Genomic DNA, 22,916 nt, shown 5'->3' on the forward strand with positions numbered 1-22,916 from the left:
ATTTATTATGTATTTCGCACCAGAGCAGACTAAACACACAAAGTCCAAAGTCGTGATGAGTGGTGACAAGTCATGTCATGCCATTTTTCGACGGGAAAAGTTAAAGGATTACTCGCGATCTTATGCAGAGCCGTCAATGGGCACGTAGCTGTTTTATAAAAGGTGAGAGTCTCACTCCTACCACTATTTTTGGCTGAGATATACCGCCTAGAGAGTGGGACCGTAACTTTCACGTTTCATATGGCTTTATTTGGTGACATTTTATGGTGTTTCTGTGTCATAAACAACATCAGCTATCATAATCACACCTGATTTCAATAAGGTACAATGTTTTAAGCTGGCTGAGTGTTGTTTGATCACTGATAGTACTGTTGTGAAGCCGAGTGACCGACTTGTCATTTGGAGCTCCGCCTGGATCTTTTCATAGAAAAAACACTGTAGAATGGTCATACTTTGAGCAAACTTCTTCAAATTTGAAACAAGTGTTCATTGATAGTGTGCCTACAGCCCCACAGTGTCAGTTAGCTGCTCAGATGAAGCCACAGACAGTTATTCATCCTGAAATACATTTTTTACTTTATTTTAGGCAAAATCTTCAAGTTGTTGCTGACTTCAGAGGCCCATTACTCTGTCTCTGTATCAACTAGAGTGTTCCTGACACTTTCACAAGAAACTTCAGAGAGTTTTCTTTCTGACAAGACCTCATGCATGCATGTAGTCAGAGCGGTTCAGACGCTACAGTCATTTTAATTTAGCTATGTCATTTTAGGCGTTTTCGCTACAAAATGGGGGTGGAGTAGAGGTTAAAGCTGTCATTATCCATTTTTTTTGCTCTTGCAACATAAAAATGCACATATTTAGATCAAGGAGGCCCCTTTTTGTTAAGGGGGGCGAGGGGGCTTTTCATGGACCCGGTGTGTCTAAACCCTGTGTACGGCCCTGCTGCTATCTTCACTGTCTGGTGTAAATATTTCCATGGAAAAGGGGCTGGACGACCCCGACTACAGGCGGAGGAGCCAGGAACATGGCTGGTGTTTGTGTCCGTGTGTGAGAGTGTTTCTCTGGGTGTAATGCAGCTGAACAGACCCGACACAGACTGCGGTAAGTTCGTCGGTACATCGGGGGTCCGTCCATCGGTGTGACCGCCTGTGAACTCGGAGCAGAGGCGGGGATGGAGCGGAGCGAGGAGGACGAGAATGAGAGCAGCTCGTCCCAACAACACAACACGATGTGGAAACAGTTTCAAGCCAAAGCCAAGCCGCTGCTCAGCCCCAAGCTGGGCTCCAGAGAGCCGGAGGAGAAGAAGGAGAGAGGCATGTGGATGTTCAAGAAGATGAAGCGGAAGGAACACGTCGTCCTGGACCGGGTGATCTCCTCCTCTCAGCCCGACCTGCTCTTCTCCTCTCAGGTGGATGGAGACGCCAAGGAGGCTCAGCTCTGCGGCAAAGCGCCCGGAGGCGGCTCCGGGCTCGGCCGGGAGAAGCTGCCGTCCTCCTCCAAGAAGCCCACGGTGGCTTACCTGGTGCAGTCCCACCACAAGAGCTCCTCGCTCGGGTCAGCGGGGTTGGAGAGGTTGGAGAGGCTGGCCGAGCCACCGGGCGGCAGCAGCGGCTGCAGCGGAGGAGGAGAGGCGGCAACAGCTGCAGCAGCGGCGGAGACACAGCTGGAGGAACAGCCGGTGAGCTCCTACCTGTCAGATGCTGAAGTTTGACCTCTAATACAACACCTGTCTGCACGAAAACTTTCTTAATTGGTAATTTGATCACAGCTTAATGATGTTAGGACACTTTTTAACTCGGGCTGGGTGCAGTGTGTTTGCAGGAAATACACACAGACACTAACTAGGAATATAAAGATAAATAGATTTATTACAGACAAATTAAATGCACATTTTATCTAAAGTAAAATGCATCAAAATAGTATCGCGATATTTCTATATTTTGTGCCACAATATCTAAAATATATGGATATCGATTTTTTAAAAAAAAAAAAAAAAAAAGAAAGAAATTATTAACAATACAAATACAAATTAAACTTTTGCTAGCCCACTAGAATAAAAAAAGAATTGCTTTTTCATTCCACGATACAATTTGCTGCAATAAAAATGATTAAGTGACATGAACAGACTGAAAACTATTTTAGGGACTGTTCGTTGTTCATTAGATATTAAGCACTGGGGAGGGACTTAGGTTTTCATTTTGCCTTAGCAGAGGGGTATACTAATTTAAATGGTTGTATTTTGGATTTATTTTACCGTAGATTTAAAAAAGAAAAGCGAGTAGCTGGAACCAGAAAACAGTTTATTGTTTGTACTCAATACATTTAAAAATTATAAATATATATTCTCAAATTTCAGTTTTACATAAAGGAAACGTGTAAACAAACTAAGGTAGATAATCAACAGACTATCACAAAACAAGAAAAACAACAAAATAAATAGATTTAAAAAAGCTGCCAGACATTTTTAGGTATCACACGACTACACTAAGGGACAGTCGTACATTTAGGATTAATTGTTTACCTGTGCACATTGAAGCTCAGAGTCTTCACTGAGTTGAATCTCAATTACAGAGTTTATTAATAAAGCTCTGACTCATCCTGTGAAATCTGAAATCCAGATCCATATATAGTATAAACAGAGACGAATCGCTGTGCCAACCACCGTTCTGGGGGGAAACCCTGCAGTGTTGACACTCACATGTGACAGAGGAGGCGGGGCCCTGCACATCTCAGCAGGAAAACAACATGCAGGACGTGTGCAGAGAATGTGCATAAAAGAGATCCATGTGAAGCTGAGACCAGTCTAACTGCTGGGTGTGTTGCTCTACAAAATAAACTATTAAACTAAGAACTCGTTAAAGTAAAGCAGCTAATATAATCCTGCACTGTTAACTGTCTTTAATCCCACAGACCATAAACGTTACGCACACTTGTCGTTAAACAAACTTTAAACTCGATAAAAAGTAGGGCATGCCTTTTATTTTGTAATAACAAGGCCTGAAATCAGGATTGTTGCCAGGGTTGAAAGTGGATGCAGGACGGCGATCAAAGCACTATGTCCCAATTCTAACTGAGATGTGAGTTTGTAAATTCACACGGGAAAATAGAGCAACTAGGTTCTTAAAGCTGTATCATGTTTGGTTTTTGAGAATGTTGTTGCCTGTTTGAGTTAGTTTATTTATCCTTTTGGAAACTGTCTTTGTGCTTTGGCTCTCAGTGCAGTGTGCAAAGGAAATGGAGGAGCATACAGCTGGAAACTGTTAAGGCTAATTGTGGATGATGAGTCAGCTTCAAGAACAAATGTATGGTTTAAAACCTTATTTACATCTAAACACAACAAGATGTGTTTACTTCATAAACAGAACAGAAACTGTGTTATTAGTTAGATTAGAAGTGAGATCAACTTACAGTGTGTTGTGCACATGGCTCATTGTAGTGGAGCTCGACGCCATTGCCAGAAAAATGTTGGCACTATATGAATCTGCAAACCAAAGAAATGTTGCATGTTATTATAAAGCAGATACACTAGTCCTTTCTACGCAGAGATCACGCTGTAGGGCCGCTACAAAGTCCCTTCTTTACGCCGCCTTCGCATTCCAGCACAAAGCCAAACAACCGCAGCATCATGTCACTCCAGTGTGTAATTTTAGACAGCACCCTGGCATGGCAGAATCTAAAGAGGTGTGACAGGCGTGACGTTTAACACAACATCTTCGGGGTCTAGTGTGACATATCAGGGCTGGGCGACATAACAGCTATGTGTAAAGCCTGATTTATGGTCCTGCGGCGTACTTACGACATACCTACATTGTTGCCGTGACGCCGTCGTGAACCCTTCGAACTTCTCCTTCACTCCATTTCGTCGTGATGCAATTCACCGCCAGAGCGGTAGGGGGCTGCGTTCCTTTCCTGAATGGTTATCGTCGTCTCTAGTTGATTCTTTGTTTAGCTTCCGGCTTTTCCAGTCACAGTGAACAATGGCGTCCGAGAGAGAGAGAATCTTGCTGGAGTTGGAGTTGTTGGATGTTGAAGAAAGTATGTTAATACTGCAACATCTACATCGCAACAGAAGATGTTTAAAGATGGCGGGGATGGCGCAATCTGGAAATACGGAACCGGAAATGCGTTGCTACCAAGCAGACCAATCACAGCCCTCTCGGTCTGCGCTGGGTCTGCGTCGCCTCGATGTGTAGTTACATTTTTTGGGAGGTGCACGCCAGGCTATGCCGGGGGCTACAGCGAGCCTCCTGCGTAGCCACGTACCCTACGATGTAGGTACGTCGTTGATTTAACGCAGGACCATAAATCAGGCATTACAGAGTTTGTATTGTATGTAATTCAACTTGCTATTATTGCTCTAATGTAATAGTCATGCACTTGCGTAGTATGTGGTTATACTTGGGTTGTTGGCTCAAGGGCGCCCTCTCTCAGAGGTGGTAGGTAAATGCCACTGCAGGCGTTGCCAGGTTATGAGCGACGTGCTCAAGGTGAGTTGTCGAGCAATGTGAGCACGTGTGCACGACTGACCAGTACATATCCTGTTCCGGACGGCAAGCCTCACATCTCCATCCCTCTGAACAGTCAGAGAGACACAGAGCTGCTCCTCTGTTTAATCTCTCTGTTCATTAGTTCACAGTGTGACATCGGTCTACATGTTGCACGTGCTACGCTAAATCAGTCTGTGAGATGGATGAAGTCACCGCAGTAGCACACGTGCAGTACGGCGCTGTGCTGCTAGTTTGTGTGTGAGGTGGATCATAGCGTGGCGCCGTTCATCTTGGTAGTTGTAGTCTGTTGTGTGATATTGAGACAGCGACAGATGTGTTTTAAATATGCAGCGACAACAGACGTTTCATATACAAGACGTGACAAAGTGTCTCTCGCTCCATCCCTCCCTCGGCCTCTCTGTTGATGCTCTGTGCATAAATAATATTTCAATCATTTTCCAGCATTAGATTTATTTGAAAGACCAGGTGGAGACAACTTTTTTAAGATTTTTAATTGTTTCAAACCTACTTGATCATTTTATACTCATGTTATAGTTTAGTGTCCTGTGCTGCAAACCTTGAAACCTCTGTAGCTCCAGTGCTGTGTGCAAAAAGTTAACGTACAGCCTTGCTATTTATTTCATATCATTTTCATTTACACGTTGTGCAGCTGTATATTTTCAAACAGGGAATAAAATCCCTGTCTTTGCTTTTTATTTTGATCACAGTTTAAGGGCATCATAAAGAACGTGGTGACAGAGACATGTGCTTGTTTTTCTTGAGAGGCCACATCGTTCACGTAGGTGTTGTATTATTGTGGAATTTTGTATTATATGTTGTATTTTAAATGCCCTTTGATTGGCTGCTACCTCGGCCAGGTCTCTCTTGTAAAAGAGATTTCCTATCTCAAAGGGACACTCTGGTAAAATAAAGGCTAAACTTTAACATTTTAGTGTCCCAGTAAGACATGACAGTGACCCAGGATGCACTGCAGCACCACGACCCCGAGACATCGTTAATCTGATCATTTACACCTGTGTGAAACTTCAGAGCATGCTCCTCTAGCAGAGTCTGCAGCCTGCAGGACTCACAGAGCAAAGAAGAAAAAGGATTTTAGAAGTGTTACAGTGGATTAAAAATAAACCTCGCGGCACCACCTTTCTTGTGAGTACAACTGGCAGATGCCCAAGTATGTTTAGGAGGGGAGGAGGTACAAAGTCGAGTGCTGGAGCGTTTTGGAGAGGCCCAGCTGGCGTAAAGTTTTTGGTCCTTCACGAACTGCAGAGAGATGAAGTAGCTGAGAGGGTGAAGCTCAGATAGACCCTGCAGGAAAGGAAATGGCCTCCATGTCGGGGGAGATTGTGAGATAAAGATTTATTTTTGCCAGTCACCATTACCGTCAGTGTGGGAGCAGCAACACAGAAAGCAGACGCTGGATTTTGTCTTTGGAAACAAATGGAGATGCATTCCGCAGAGCCCTCAGGTGCAGTACAAATACTGTATTTTTGGAGGGTTGTAGTAGTAGACGAGAGATAAAATAACTTTTTTGCCTGGAGCCTTTTTAGTTTCCCTCTGGGACTGTGTGAGAAGCTGCATGTCTCTACCTGTGTTGACCTGCATGTGTCACATTTCAGGCATTGTGCGGACGGAGGCTGCAGGATTTTTCATTTGAAGTCTGCATTGTGACTCATGCACACAACCTCTCTGCACACCAGTGTCTTTGTGAATGATGCAGAACAGACACGGCTACAGAGAATACAAGTTTACAAGTCATTAATTCACACACTGAGCAGAGGTTATTGAGCAGGGTGAGATTTGTTGTACGGCTTTTATTGATAGGGACGCTGTCTGATTGGCTATAGAGGATGTGTCACTTATTGAGTTCCCACTGTGCCAAGCCGCTGACTAAGGGGTAAAAACAAACAGCTTGTGTGCTTAAAGGCTGAGAGTAATTACAATAACTGACAGGCCAGGTAATATTGTCAAGAACTATTTGTTTCTCTTTGTGTGTGTGCAGTCAGTCTAACAGCTCATGTAATATTCATGCTTGTCAAGTGATTTTCGTTTTATTAGTTCAGGGTATTTGTTCAGTCAGAGCATGTGAGTTTTGCATAATAAAATTTAAGGAATTGCTTCTGTAATTTATCATCCCAACCGCTACTGGGCTACCAAAAGTACCTCGAAATACTTAATTTATATAGGAATTAAAAGCTAATAAATCTTTAATTTCCATCCATCCATTTTGATCTGCTTATCCGGGGCCGGGTCATAGGGCCAGCAGGCCAAGCAAAGCACCCGAGACGTCCCTCTCCCCAGCAACGCTTTCCAGCTCCTCCTCCCAAGGCGTTCCCAGGCAAGATGAGATATGTAATCTCTCCAGCATGTTCTGGGTCTGCCCGGAGGCCTCCTACCAGTGGGACGTGCCCAGAACACCTCTAGCAGGAGGCGCCCAGGAGTTATCTTGATCAGATGCGCGAACCACCTCAACTGACCCCTTTCAATGCAAAGGAGCAGCGGCTCTACTCTGAGCTCCCTTCCGATGTCCGAGCTCCTCCCCCTATCTCTAAGGCTGAGCCCAGACACCCCACGGAGGAAACTCATTTCTCTCTGCCAGAAACCAATGGATTGTCCCCTCCAAGTTGGGAGAGAGTTATTGCCTCAAGCGAAGGAGTTCAAGTATCTCAGGGTCTTGTTCATGAGTGAGGGTAGAATATATTAATTTATAATATATTTAAAAACTACTGGCTGGTGAAGTGAATAAATTTGATCATCATGTTATGATACAATGTTCTACTGGGAAACCTTGGGCCCTGGCATTCATGTGGGTGCCACTTGACCTTCTCCACACACTAGGGCATTAACGACTTTGATTTTTTTCAGGTCGACTTATCTGTCAATAAAGTCTAAGTCGAGTCGACAAGTCATTTGATGACATCATCACATTGACACGGCGGAGGAAAGTGAAGTATCTCCACACATGTGATGTGTGTCTGTCACTCTCAAGGCCCGAACATACTCGGGCGTACTATTAGCAGAGCGGATTCCATGAGGAATGTCCGGAGTCATTCGGGCTTTCATAGTCGAACGCACTTCCTTGTTGTAGTTTCCTGTAATGTCCACGAAAAATCCTGCAATGTGAAAAACACATGCCAAGCAGTCACTGGTGCGTGGTCAGAGCGTAAAATTAACACCCGCCAAGCGCCAATGGCAGGTAAAAAATGAGTTTGGCTTGTAAAACAAAAACACACACCCGCCAGTGGCCGATGGAAAATTTTGAATTGCATGTGGGTTTTTTATGTGCTTCGACCATTTCTGCCAGCTGTGTCCAGGGACGGTTTTTGCTATGGGCAATGTGGGCGACCGCCCAGGGTGCAATCTATGTGAGGCCGCACGAGGCTCATAGTGCTCTGCGGCACAAGATAACGGCTTACCGGCAACAGAGAAGTCCGACTCCAGGTCCAGTAATTTCCTCTTTTGTTGGCGTCATGACTGCCCAGTAGTACCTGGACAGCCGAGCCGTGGCGGCACACAGGTACGTGACGTGTCAGAGGAGGAACGAGCCGTTCACACTTCCACAAACCTGACCGCACTTTAGGGACTGTTCTTTACTTATGAAGGGACTGTTCTTTACTTGTCAGGGGAGGAGGGTGGCTGGTTGATTCTTATTTTATTTCTTTATTTTATTTTGATCCCCCCTATGTTAATCACTTACTGATGCTGTTTTTGAAGTATGAATAAGTCAATAAGTAATTTATTCCATTGAAATATCATTGATGTATTATAGAAAAGTGATTTATCTTTTTATAAATGACAAAAGGCACATCTGCCTCATTTTTGCTGTGGTATTCTGATACTACTACTGCAGCCTTTACCACAAGCACGCCAAAGAAACACAGAGGACAGCGTTGGATTTTCCTAAAGTTGGATTTTCATACTAAAAACGTAAGGTAATTATTTTTCGTCAAATAAGGCACAATTTTTTTTATTTGGCTGGTGAAAAATATGTTTGGCTGGTAAATTTTTGGAGGTCACTAGCCAATGGCAGATGAGGTAAAATGTTAATTTTAAAGATTATGTTTTGGGCTTTTTGCCTTTTAATGAACAGGACAGAGTGAAATGGGGCGAGAGAGAGAGAGAGCAGGGTTTGACATGCAGCAAAGGGTCGCAAGCCAGAGTCGAACCTGCGAACGCTGCAGCGAGGCATCACCTCTATACATGGGGCGCCGGCACTATCCACTACGCTACCGACGCCCTGTAAAATGTTAATTTTATTTAGACTCAAAGCGGACGTTCGCAAGCCCTGTGCGTGCAAAGCTCAGATTTTATGACCACGCACAGGGCTTGCGGACGTCCGCTTTGAGTCTGCTCGGACCTCCGCCCGAGTATGTTCGGGCGGAGCCATGTCTCTTGTCTTGTTGTGGTCTTGTGTTAATTTCCCCTCTACGCGCCAAGTAACGTTACCGCCCTTTTTATGAAGTGACTATGACCATTGGTTAAGTCAAGGATAAAGTATTAGCGTAAGCCAATCAGAGGCAGGGATTGCATTCTGTACACAAGCACACAGAGAGAGAGAGGGAAAAAACACACGACTTGTCGACTCCTCCCGGGGGGTGTCGACTTGTGCCACTGACGTTGACACGTCGACAAATCGACTTTTCTGTTAATGCCCTACCACACACCCAAACACCGTTACAGTCCAAAAACTGCTCAGGAATGGCCCGAGGAACTTGACAAAGAGCTCTGGTGTACACCTGGTCTCCAAATTCCTCAGATTGTAATCTGATCAAGCATCTGTGGGATGTGCTGATACATTAGAGGTACCCTGATCCACGGTGGGGCCACCTTGGATTGGATTGAGTGCGTCAAGTGACATCGGCATGAATTGGTGTGGATAGCTAGCAAGCGGCACTGCTCATTCAGTGTTTGCCACTAGCAACGACGCCTTGACCCGTCCCTGTGGAAACACTGAGCCCACCCTTTGGTCTCACCTCAATTTTGAGCCACAAACCCCCATTATCATTGTTAGCCACGTCATCCCTGTTAGCTCTGTAAGCACCGTTAACAGTGTCAGCATGGCGAGTGGTGCTAAAACAGTGAAAGGGCAACTTCACCCCTTTTCAAAATTCATACATGTTATTCCTGTGGTCTAAGACAGATATTAGAAGATATTAGTAAACATGAACAACTCTCTCCCAAATCCAAAAATTAGAGTGCTAAAACTCAAATGTGTGATGTCATAGAGTATTACGCCTGGAGCTGCTCCGTAGACAATGCATGGGTAGCTACCATATTTACATGACAAAGCTATCCTTATGGCAGGAGGGCGTTACCAGATGTTATCGCTACCAGCTAGGAACTGTGCCGAATCGTACAAAAGGAGCAATTACACTTAGTGGATAGTAAAAAAGCATATAGATCATGTTGGGGAACGTAGACAAAGTGTGTATGGAAAGAAACGGAAATGATTTAAGAGGCAACGGTCATGACATCATCATCTGTATTTTGACTAAACAAATGATTTTTGGTATTAGTTTCTATGATTTTGCAGTCGTTCCTTCACATGCTGCTGCTGCTGCTGCTGCTTACCTAATAGTCCTCAGGTCCCTTTCAGGTCTTGTCTTTGATTGATTAGTTTATCAGGTTTGATAAGGTTTTCCTGACCTCTCAGACCTCTGACTTCATTCACCCCTTTAGAAGCTGATTCAGCAACTGTGTCCAAAACCATTTTTATCTTCTTTGAAAATGGAAAAATATGGATACTTATCTGCAGTGTCATTATCGTAAGTATCAAACAGGAACATGAGGAGGCTTTAAGGTCTTTATTTGAGGACAGTGACTGACCTTAACTTGTGTCCTGTCGTGTCCTTTGATCTGACCCTCCAGTACTGCCTGCCTGTCAGTCAGGCTTACTCCACTGGAGAAGGATTATAGTCAAGCCAACCAGCACGGGTCCTCCTCTTCCTCCCTCCCACTCACCTCTTGCTTCTTTCATTCAGCTGTTGCACCGACTGTATGACTGAACCGACTGAACCGACCACAGGCTGTTTTCTTGGGAGATATTTACAGAAGTTTATTTCCTGCCAATCTGGACGTACCTTAGAAGACTCCTCAGTTTCTCTCCCACATAGCTTCTCTATTTCGTGACGAGTCCCTGCTCTCCTCACCTCATCTGCATCACCCCACCCCCCCCACCCCCTCCTCGACCCTGGATCTCTTTATCAGCGAGGGCCCGGTGGCAGAGTCCCATCTTGCGATCCGAAGGTTACTCCGCTGTGCTTCCTGGGATGAACCCTTCTCTCTGGCCCCCACATGTCGACGGCTGCTGTCGGTGAGCATCATCACGCTGTGTTTGATCCCTGTCTGGATAATGGACTCAGTGGAGTGCAGATTTTTCTCAGCTCTGTCTGAGGTTCAGGTTACATTTAACTGAAACTCACTGCAAAGTAACATATTGATAAGTTTTTAGGCTTTTTTACTGAGTTGAGAGTTGTAGTGAAAGTAGAAAACTTCACAGATATTTAGGTGGAAAACTAAGTACAATCCCTCAAGTACTTGGACTGTACCTCACCAGTATATCCAGTCTCTGCTGCTTCATACTTGTGCTCCACTATCTCAGAGAGAAATATTGTCCATTTTACCCCCCTACATTTATTTGATAGGATATTAATTCAAGATATAAAACGAAATATGATGTATTATTACAAGTTAAAGTTAAACTTTATTGATCCCCAGTAAATTAACTCATTTAAATGAGCTCCACCATTGTTGGCAATCAGCTGTTGATGCCCCCACCCCGCTTACGTCAGGTATAAACTGTGCCTTTGTGGGCTGTCCCAGACAAAAGATGACCAACATGAAAATATGGCGCTATCTTCAGTCGTGGCTGTAAAGCGGTGGTCCTATGTCGCACAGTGAGAGAGGTTCAAGGACGGTTGTTGTCACGGTCTTGGGATAAAATTCTGACAGTGTTAGAAACTCGAGATCTCAGTGTGTCACTGCTGTTACGACCTTTGTCCACTAACCAACCAAAAGAAACGCAGCATGAAATAACGCACTGGCGCTAAACCCAAACAAATGGTGTGGGTTTCCAGCAAAGAGGAAAACCTTGTGGAGTTGCGGCAGCAGAAGCCTCGCCTGTATGACACAACAGTTTGTGTGATATACAATGAATTAGCGCCCCATGAATGACATTACGTTGTTTACATACAGTTATGTAATTACGGAAAAGGCACAGAGGTTAGGTTTAGGAAAAGAGACATGGTCATAAGAACAGCCTGCACAAATAGATTTTAATTCTGTGGGAAAAATTCATTCATATATCCATTATCTGTAACCTCTTAAGGGTGGTGGTGGGGGCTGGAGCTTATCCCAGCTGACCTGTGGGAAACAATGCCGATTATGATAAGCTCCGAATCCGTAACAGCATCACACCTGTTTTCAGTATTTTACTTCCCCACAAAAATTTCTAGCAAAAACACCAATAAACATCACAACATGCAACAACAAACCCACAAACAACCTGCAAAATCCTGGCGGGACTGGTTTCTACACTTGGTAAAACTGCAGTTTCTCTAATGGCCACTAGAGGCTGGCTCCAAGAGCGAGTCAATCCACACAGACCCCCATTTTAAAATGGCCAACTTTACAGCAGAAATAAACATGTTTACAGCCTCGTACACAAGATGATTTTTGTCTTTATATCTAATTTGAATGTTCATGACAACTGTACAGGGTGAATTTTTATATAACTCGCCTGTTTACGTTTTGTTAAAGCTTAAAGTTATACATAATTTAAGGTGTGGTTGCTTTGAGTGACAGACTGTCTATGAGGTGTCACTGCAGTCTGAGAGGCAGATCTACCCCTCGCTCCTCCACAGCTCCACCCTAGCATCAAAATTTGGTCTCTTCTGGCTCCAGAAGTCCAAGATGCCTACGGCCGAGTCCACAAACCAATGGGTGACGTCACAGTAGCTACATCCATTATATTATACAGTCTGTGCTTATGAGTGACACATGATTGAAGCGTGTCAACAGTCAACAGTCATGTGTCCAGAGTCAATGTCAGATCTACAGTATATAACAGATGGAGTCTGTCAGTGTCAGATGAATTAAAGTTACAGCACCAGTGTGACCTGATGGATGTTTACAGGCAGGTCAGATCTGACTGGGTCAATACTCATATTATGTGTGTGTGCGGTGACCCAGACTGGGATCAGGGATCAGGCTGTCTGTCTACATGTGTAGACTGATCAGTTTTCTGCTTTTTGTTCAGTCTGTATGAGGTCTAGGGATGTCACGATTATAGATTTTCTTGGTGCGATTATTGTCAGAGAAATAATCACGGTTTTACGATTATCACGATTGTTATGCATTAATTAATTTCACACTATAAATGTGTAAAATCACATGAACACTCCTTATAGATCTTTAAGTTTCATTTATTTCCATGTGCTCCTGCTTTTTCTTTTATCTCTCATCACAACAGTGATGGTTATAAGTACGTGTGGCGACTATTTTGTTCATGTATGAAAATGTAGTAGCCGTACAACCGGGCTTGGTAAGCTTGGAGTGTTTTTAAGTTGATGTAAAAATAAACGATGAGCATTTGTGAAATCCCGCACTCGTGTGGACGTGAGTTTCTGCCTGTCGTCTCACTCCAAAGAGCTGCACGGACCCAAAACCATTAAAGCCTCATGCTGTGTGCACACATATTGCAAAACTATCCATCAAAAAAGTTTTTGAGACGTGCCTTAGCTTGTCACGTTGCACTGTAAGCCCAACTCGAATCATACCACTACACCATTAATTAAAAATGACACGCTAACATATAATTTTTAATTCAATATTACATTAGATAAATTGATATTGACATATTTTAACCCAGTTATTGTGCATTTACCTTTACTTGCGCATGTAAAGCCGGGCGGTTGTCCCGCAGGTGTTGTATCATGTTGCCCATGTTTGATCCTTTGGCTGCAACTTTTTTGCGGCATGTTTTACAAACTGGAAAGCCGTCGTCAACAATGACCCCTTGGTCATTTTGTGATAGCCAAAATGATCGTACCCTATCCGTTTTTTGGGGGGGAATAAGTCTTCTTCATTCATACTTCATCACTAGGAGATGCCGCTTATGTAACTTTGTTTTCGTTCCGTGCGAGTTGCGCTGACCTACTGTATATGGTTCCACGTCCCGGCATAATCTTGACGGTGTTGAGGAATCTTTACGAATAATTAACCGTGCTGTTTAAAATCGCGGTTAACAGTGAAATCAAGTAATCGTGACATCCCTAATGAGTGCAGCCATGTGAGGGACTGCATGTTGTGTCTTTTACTGGAGTTAAAGCACAGGAGTGTTACCAGCAAAATGTTGTGATATATATTATCTTGTACTGGAACATATTATTTTAATCACGTTGTCATATTTTGCTTGTAACTAATGCACTAATACAAGTTTAGCGCTGTGACACCTTCGGGGCAGGTTGCTGACATAAGCAACTTCTGAAATTGCCAGAATCTGCCTAGTCTCGCCACCAGACAATCAGAGATCTCCGCCTTCTGATAGTCTGGGGACACTCCTTTCTAAAGTGTGTTTAACACACCGGCGAAAACGGCCGGCAACAAAGCAACGCCTCTTGCATTTTTGAAAAGGACACGCCTTCTCGGAAATGTGCGCTCCTCCTTTTCTCGTCCGCAAGGAAACAAACACACAGAGAGCTTGAAAATGGATGCCGAGAGATTTAACTGTCTTAGTTACAACATGATTGAGCTAACTGGAGTAGTTTCACGTCGTAACCGGCAATGGGAGGCTTTTAACAGATGACGTCCTGATGTTAGCTTTGCTGCTAGTGTTAGCCGTCCCTGTCAGCTGCAGCCACTGATGCTTTCTAGACATCGTGATTTCCCAAAACTGAATAAATACCACACATAGCAACATAAAACTGCTTTGCTAGCTCAATCATGTTGTAACTAAGATATCCGCTGGAAAAGATAATTTTTTTCACAGACCGTTTAATGAGTTATTATCATAGACACTGCTAACGGCTAACAGGGCTAACAGCTAACAGTTAGCCCAGCTAAACGTGCACACAGAAATAGTAATGTTTGTTCAAACATTGTGTTGATAGACTTTACAAACATCGGATTAGTCTAAACGGTGATACAGTGATGTGAAAAATGTGATACGTGGGATATATATATAGCTAAAAGCTCTGCTGGTTTTCTACCCGGAAGTATTTGTAAACAACAAGGCGATTCCCTCTAACGTTATAGTCCAGCCAGACGGATGAGTCATGGCCTTGTAAAAGATTATGTTTGTTTCTTTTAGTTGGCGAGAATGTGTCGCCGCAAACGTGACAAACATCCACTAACTTTGATGGCGTTTTCTGCGAGCGCGGCTGAGCCATTTTGTACCGCTACACGTGTTTCTAGTGGGACTATGTTTACAAGCACAAGAGTTCAGCGAGCCACCGAAGGACCGCCCTGCAGATTTACTATTGGTTCTGCAACGTAGGGAGTTTTTTAAACTCTGAAATTGTATCCGCCCATCTAAACACAAAATCAGGGAGAAAGACATCAGTCTTTAGTTAAGCAAAGCGTCTAAAGACTTGTGAGTCTAGAATGTGCCATAATGACAAATGGTGGTTCAGCAGGTTTGAATAGAATCAAACCAGTTTAAGCTGCAAAACTGGGTACTGCCCCAACTCTTTCTGATAATCTGGACTTTTCTCTAATTGTTGATTTTTGTAAAACATTGGAAAATATCAGTGTGTTGAATTTGTAAACTCCTCATATGTCTGTTAATGTAAAATGTAAATGTAGTAACTGTAAGAGGCACAATAACTCCCCCTGAGATGAAGTGGAGTACAAATATATTGTATCATAAAATGGAAACACTCAAGTGAAGTACTTCCAGATGTTATTAAGAAAATGTGTTTCTGCTGCTGGTGCGAGGCGGCTGGAAGCTTTCTCTGCTGTTCATTTACAGTATTGATCAGTGCGGTCAGTATTGGCAGCAGTATTGATGGTAATGGGCCCTGGAGGTTAGATCATCATGTTATGGAGGACGCTGCTGTTGACATGAAGAAGACATATGTGACTCTCTCCTTAGTGGGTGTATTGACGTTATTTCCAGCCTCCCTCGCCGGCGTCTCTAATCTTTATGTGTCTGTAGTTATGGCTGCTCGCTGGTCACTTTTTGTTTTACATGTTGCACATAATGATCAGGTGATGCTCACCTGAGTCCGAACTGCCCGTTTCATCAGGGTCTTCTTGAATCGCTCTTAGTCTGGCCCTTCCCCTGGGACCACTGTGGATTACATATCTCATCGGGCCTGGGAACGCCTCGGGGTCCCCAAGGAGGAGCTGGAAAGTGTTGCTGCGGAGAGGGACGTTTAGGGTGCGTTGCTTGGCCTGCTGCCCCTGGGACCCTGCCCTGGATAAGTGGATGAAAATGGATGGATGGATGGACGGATGGATGGATGGATGGATGGATGGATATATCAATGTTTCTATATAAATAAATAAAAAAAGTGAGTTGTATATAAGCTGACTTTGTTGTGGGGAGGTGGAGGTTGTGGTTGATGGTGTAATACCTAGGTGAGACCACTGCAAACCGGTTGTGTTTTAGTGAGTCATCGGCTTTTAAGGCTCCAATCTAGGGTGTTTTTTAGTGACCTGTCGGCAGCAATAGTGCCACAAAAAAGTGGTTGTTTTTTACTGTGACATTTGTTGCTTTTCCAGCCGAGCTGATGCCACCACAAATTCTTATTCTAAGCAAAAACACGACCTTTTCCAAACCTTATCCAAATGTTTTTTGTGCTTAAATGATCATGATGATTTCTTTATTTTGTGTCATGCGCACAAACATGAGCCCAACGCTCATGAGTTTACAAGACACCATTACAATGACAGTGCAGTAACAATCCAAAGTACATCTTATTTTACTGCTCAGTCCTCACACAGAGTACTGTCCCTGCTATCCCAGACCTGGCAAAGAGATTCAGCCACAGACAAGGCTCCCCTGCTGAAACAAAACTCAAATTTTTCATGATCATCCAAACGCAACACACCTGTGGTTTGCAGAAACATACAGCTCCAACATTTAATTCTGGGGATGCAGAGATAGTGCTATGATTTTGACCTGTTTTTAAAATCTGTCTTCCAGTCCCCCACCATCATGACACTAAATCACTGCATCTTAAATTAGGTTAGCGTCTTGCTCAAAGGCAAAGATAAGCTATTCTTCATACCTAACATACCTGTGTCACGGCCTCACAGAGCTGCTGGCTGCAGGGAGTGAAATACAGAGGAAAAAATGTTCTTTCTTTTTGACATGAAAAATTATTTAATGAAATGATAATGAAAACAACCCCGAGAGACAGAAGACTTAAGCCTCTGCTGCGTTCACAGATGTGTGTGTAAACACAAATACGCAGTCCTAAAATTAGCGAGCATCAGTGTAGCTGATGGGATTGTGAGCGTCCTGATGCTATTCTCAGTTTGGTGCGCTGCTTCCTGATTTACTGCCACGAGACAGTTAATCCTCTCTAAGCAGCCTCAACACTCCCATCACGTAAACTCAGCCTGGGACTGGGTCTGTGGATGTTCTGGTTAAAAGTTAAGACTCTTTGTTTCTGTGCCACGATGAAGCAGTAAGATCTACTTCAGGAGCCGCTGCTGTCTGATACCAAAGAAGATATTAGCAGAGCAGAGTGTATTGTTAATACTCTCTGACCACAAGTCAGCTCATTACAGCCTCAATAAAAACTGTGACTCATACGCTTTAATGAGAACTTGATGCCTCTTATTTCCTCCGTTTATCTTTCTCATAACAAAAGAGAAAAGACAACAAGTGCAGGAGGCTGACCTCACTGTTTAATGCTGCTCTAAGTCCTCACACGTTAAAGGATAATTGCTTTCTTTATAACAGAGGTGGAGGAAGTACACACATCTTTTACTTTAGTGACAGTAGCGCAGAGTAGAAATACTCAGTTACAAGTAACTGTCCTGCATTCAGTTTCTTATGCCTCCAAGATGGCGTTCGTCCCATTCTCGTGAACACGATATCTCAAGAATGCGTTGAGGGAATTTCTTTAACTTTGGCACACACGTTACCTTCAACTCAGTGATGAACTGATCACATTTTGGTGGTCATAGGTCAAAGGTCACAGTCGCTGTGACCTTGTCTGCCACATTCTTGTGAACACGGTATCTCAAAAACAGATTCAGGGATTTTTTTTCAGATTTGGCACAAACATCTACTTGGACTCAATAATGAACTGATCAGATTTTGTCACTGTTACCTTGCTTCCATCTTAATCTCGTGAATGCAGTGTCACACGAATGGCTTGACGTAATTTCTTCAATGGTCCAAGGTGCATCTCTCTCATTCTCGAGAACAGCAGCTTTCCCACCTTTTTGGAAACCAGGAAATGAGACAAGAGTCCTTATGATGTAGCTAACCCCTTTTATGCCCGATTAAATGATGTTTTTGTAGAAATACGAAGGAGTTTTTAGATTTTGAAGGCTTTCAAGACATTTTTTAATTGTTTAAAGTTGTGAATTCTTCTCTGTTTGGAAGTTAAAAATGAATAAATCATATTTATTTCATATCAATATATCCTTTAAAAGGAAAGTTTCACCCAAGAAACAGAATCAGTGTGTTGATAAGTTATAATTTAAGTTTTATTGTTGTTTTGTTTTTTTGTGTTTTTGGTAAGAAAAACTGTAATACGCCATAATTGATTTATTGATTCTATTTTGTGTTAATAATCTGAATTTGCAAAGTAACAAGAAACTTGATTTCAATCTGGAGAGACTCATTCTGAGAGAAAAGAATATTTATTTACATGTGCACATAAGTAGTATACCATAATGTATAGACTAGTACAGCTATAAAACATAGATATCAAACATAATATTAAGTATAGCATAATATAATAAATGCAGTATAATATATAATATAGTATGTCAGTGTTTTGAGTTATATAAAGTTGACCTGGATCCCCTCATCCTCTGACATTATCTCCTTATTTAACACCATCATGTCTGAACTGGACTTACCCCACTTGTCCCATCAGACTACATAACATTTCAACAGCCCTCCTCCACCTACAGCAGCAGCAGCGCAGCCTCCACACAGCCACTCACGGCCTCCTCATGTTACACAGGATGGTCTCACTTATTTTATTACCCTGTTTTCACTTTCTGCCCAGTGGAATTTCTGCAGCTTGCAAAATGCCAGAGCAGAGAACTTGGCACACTTCAAAAGTTTTCAGCCTCAGGAAACGAGTCTGTGTTTCATAACGTGTGTAACGTGTTCCTTGTTGGTTCAGCCAGCCGTCAGGGAGGAGCTGATGCAGTGCTTCTGATATTAGTGATACTGTGTACTTTTCTATCAAATTCAGTGTTGGAGGACGTTTTCAGATCTGCAAGTACTTGTGTAAAGTATGTGAGTACTTCTACCACCACTGCAAGTTTGTGTGTGGTCTTTACGCTCAATTTAAACAGGAATTTAACTTGGAAATATTTTTATACTTCTGCACCGGCAACAGCTGTTGGACGCAGGCATTATGTTTTGAGGTTGTCCATCTGTACGTCCCATTCTCATGAAAGTGATATCTCAAGAATGCCTTGAGGGGATTTGCCTTAAATTTGGCACAAACGTCCACATGGACTCAGTGATGAACTAATTCGATTTTGGTGTTAATTCTTAATATATTATTAGACAACAATAATACTACAACATTTCAAAAAATGTTATGTCCACCCCAGCTCCTCCTTTTCATGCTGTGTCTGACTTATCAATGTCATTTGTGTTTGTCACTGATGCTGCTCTGTTCTGTTCCCGGGGGGTCTTTGCTGCTGCTCTCTCTGTTCTTAGGCTTTTTTCGTATGCATGTGGAAGGGCAGAGACGTGTGCTCTCTCCACCTTAGGCTTCCCATTAGGTGCATGGAAGGGCAGAGAAGTGTGCTCTTTCTGCCTTGAGGTTTTCCACATAGGCATGTGGAAGGGTGGGGAGGTGTGCTCTCTGCGTCTTAGGCTTCCCATTAAGGCGCATGGAAGGGCAAAGAGGTGTGGTCCCTCTGCTTTAGGCATTCTGTGTGGGCACATGGAAGGGTGGAGCGGTGTGCTCTCTATGCCTCAGGCTTTCCACGTAGGTGCATGGAAGGGCAGAGAGGTGTGCTCTCTCCACCTTAGGCATTCAAGGTAGGCGCCTGGAAGGGCAGAGAGGCCCCAGAACAGAGCTGTACCACCAAATGTAATACTGCAAATGGAAATAAAGTTTTCTTTGACTTAAGTGGTCCTGATTGGAATGCAGTTTTGGTTCTCAGACCTTCTTCAGGGAAAGTTTGTAACAAAAATATACATAAATAAAATATTAACTTTACCTGATGTAGTTCTGTGGACGGAAACATTTTTAATAAAGGTAGTATGAGTGAAAAAAGTCTGTCGATTTCTTTTCTTTAAAGAAAACATACACATAAGAACTAAGTAATGGACAAAAACATTTTTATGATTAAGACTTTTCCAGAGAAATAATGTGAAAATCAACAGCTCATGGCTTCCTGTTGTCTCCTGTGTTGCTCAGTGCATTGACCCAGACATATTTTGAAAGTATCCGAGTAGTCTCTGGACATCTGAACTGTAAATCATACAGTCGACCACGGCCTCTTTTCATATCCAACAGCTGTATAAGTGTTCATGTATTATCACATTATACAGGTATTGATCAGAGCATCCTGTAAGTGGGTAAGTGTGTGTTGACAGGATGCAGCATCCCCAGCAGAGTTGTTCTCCGGCTTTAAGAGTGATGTATGGGGATATTAATGTTTGATTAACTCTGTTGCTCACAAACACAGGGGAGCTTATTCTTATTGGAGGGGCCCCGACATAGTATGCAGAATTTCATTGTATAAACTTTGATCTAAAACCGAAAATGAAACAAGTTCTTAAAGCTGCAGTAATCAGTCATTTTATACACGTTTACAATGACTCAAATGTACTATGTGTAATGTGAAAGGTGTCGCTTATAATGACAAACACATGCTGTATATGAATTATTGAATATCTGAAAGATAGATCATCCCGCTGTGTGTCTTTGTGGTCATTTTGCGTCTCTGTGATTTTTTTTTATTCCTCATTGTTGTCATTTTGATCACCTTGTAGTTGTTTTGTGGTTTCTTTGTAGCAATTTTAAATCTTTTTTTATTTTGCATGTATTTTTTTGGTCATTTTACATCTCTTTGTAGTTGTTTTGCATCCCATTGTAGTTGTTTGTGACTCTTTGTAGTCGTTATGCATCTCTATAGGCTTTTTATGTGTCGTTGGTGTTGTTTTGCATCTTGATGATTTTGCATCTCTTTATAGTTTTGCATGTCAGTGTGGTTGTTTGGGGTCTCTTTTTGTTCATTTGGCATCCCTTTGTAGTTGTTTAGCATCTGCTTGTCATTGTTTTGGGTCTCTCTTAGGTGACTGCCATCCCTTTTTAGTTTTTTAGATGTCTTTGTACTTGTTTTGGGACTCTTTCTTGTCATTTGGCATCCCTTTTGTATGTTTTTGTAGTTGTATTTGGTCTCTTTTAGGTCATTTTGCATCTCTGTAGTTGTTTTACATCTCTTTGTAGTTGTCTTGTGTCTTTTTATAGTCATTTTGCATCTCTTTGCTGTCATATTGCATCTCTTTCTGGCCATTTGGCATCCCTCTGTAGTTGTATTTGGTCTCTTTTAGGTCATTTTGCATCTCTGTAGTTGTTTTGCATCTCTTTGTTGTTGTCTTGTGTCTCATAGTAATTTCGCATCTCTTTGCTGTCATATTGCATCTCTTTCTCGTCATTTGGCATCCCTTTGTAGTTGTTTTAGGTGTCTTTTTGGTCATTTGGCATCCTTTTGTTATTGTGTTGCATGTCTTTGTACTTGTTTTGCATCACGTTGTAGTTGTTTGTGACTCTTTGTAGTTGTTTTGTGTCTCTGTCAGCTTTTTATGTGTCATTGGTGCTGTTTTGCATCTTGATGATTTTGCATTTCTTTATAGTTTTGCCTGTCACTGTGGTTGCTTTGAGTAACTTTGTGGTGGTTTTGTGTCTGTCTGTGTCTCCTTGAAGTTAGTTTAAATTTGAGTCTCTTGATTTAAAGCAAATGAGGTAAATGAGAGTTGATGCTGGAGAGCACAGCCTGCTGCAAGATGACAACATCACTTTCTACATGTTTGGAAAGTGTTCACAGAAACATTCGTCCTCTCTTTCATCACATCAGGTGATGAAGCAGTGTTGGGTTGTAATGCTCCACAGCATGTCTGCTCAGGTTCTGCATTACCACAGCAGAGGAGATGCTGCTGCAGTGAGGGTTGTACAAGAATGGAAAAAAATCAGCTCAATGGGAGGAAGCTACTCTCGTGTAATTTCCTGTTAGTGGTCACCCGGGGGACGGGTTACTGAGCTGAATTAGACACTTCAGTCAATGTTAGCAGTGTGGGTGCAGAAACGACTGAGGAAGTGAAGGCTAAGCTTCAGCGGCAGCTTATAGCGGCTTTTATTTCTCTCAAAGATGTCGGTGAGTTTATTTTGAGCGTGTGGTGTGAACGATGATAGAGTGACTGTTTCTGCAGGTTGTGATGAATGCTTTCATTTCTCCTGACAGGGTATGGCTGCTCCGTGCTCCTCTGGGGTCACATCTGAGCGAGCCATCCCCAGCCCAGGCATGTACAAGCTGGAGATTGAGCTGAAGAGAGGACACAATCTGGCCGTCAGGGACAGAGGAGGTACAAGTTATGTCTCATCTGTGAACTCTGTTTCTGTTCTGCGAGTGTTTTTTGTTTTTTTTTTTATAAATCTGTGACAGCTTAATTTGTCTTGTCTCAGGCAGCAGTGATCCTTATGTGAAGTTCAAGCTCGCAGGTAAAGAGGTGTTCAGAAGCAAAACCATCCACAAAAACCTCAACCCAGTGTGGGATGAGAAAACCACTTTGATAATGGATTGTCTGAGCGACCCTTTGTATATAAAGGTAAAGACTTGTGCACACACTCTCACACACAAAGCTTTTCCACATGAATTATTGATGAACACACAGTCAGTAGAGATTTGTCTGTTGCTGCTCTGCAGGTGTTTGACTACGACTTCGGCCTTCAGGATGACTTCATGGGCTCTGCTTACCTCTACCTGGAGTCTCTAGAGCAGCAGAGGTATGTCACCTTAACTCATGCTGTTCATCCCACCATTAGGTTTTGTTTTTGTTTCCCTCCCTAGGCAGGTTTTCATTACACAAACAAAACTCAAGTACTGTCAAATCAGACGCCAGAAGGAAAACTTGGCATTGTACACTTCTGCAAACCACAGATACATTACATTTGTTTTATGTATCACATAAATGTTCTTAACGTGACGTAGGATATGAGCTGACATTGTCATGTAGAGGTGGAGGGGACGCTGTTG

The 22,916-nt window shown here is 42.8% G+C and overlaps 1 protein-coding gene across 6 annotated transcripts in view; it reads left to right on the forward strand.

Annotated features, from left to right (window-relative positions):
* The first annotated feature begins 995 nt into the window (after nucleotides 1–995).
* Nucleotides 996–22,916, forward strand: part of mctp1b (multiple C2 domains, transmembrane 1b) — a 45,795-nt gene continuing 23,874 nt past the window's right edge. For 4 of the 6 annotated variants that reach the window (XM_049604251.1, XM_049604253.1, XM_049604254.1 and 1 more), the window contains exons 1-4: nucleotides 996–1,678; nucleotides 22,125–22,245; nucleotides 22,346–22,488; nucleotides 22,587–22,666. In XM_049604251.1, the coding sequence (XP_049460208.1) occupies nucleotides 1,172–1,678; nucleotides 22,125–22,245; nucleotides 22,346–22,488; nucleotides 22,587–22,666 (851 nt within the window). In that variant the 5' untranslated portion in view covers nucleotides 996–1,171. Of the gene's footprint in view, nucleotides 1,679–5,743; nucleotides 5,971–21,954; nucleotides 22,038–22,124; nucleotides 22,246–22,345; nucleotides 22,489–22,586; nucleotides 22,667–22,916 lie in introns of those variants that run through there. The other 2 variants (XM_049604257.1, XM_049604256.1) reach the window with 2 other exon arrangements.

The sequence above is a fragment of the Epinephelus fuscoguttatus genome, linkage group LG18 (assembly GCF_011397635.1).
Source record: "Epinephelus fuscoguttatus linkage group LG18, E.fuscoguttatus.final_Chr_v1".
NCBI lineage: Eukaryota > Metazoa > Chordata > Actinopteri > Perciformes > Serranidae > Epinephelus > Epinephelus fuscoguttatus.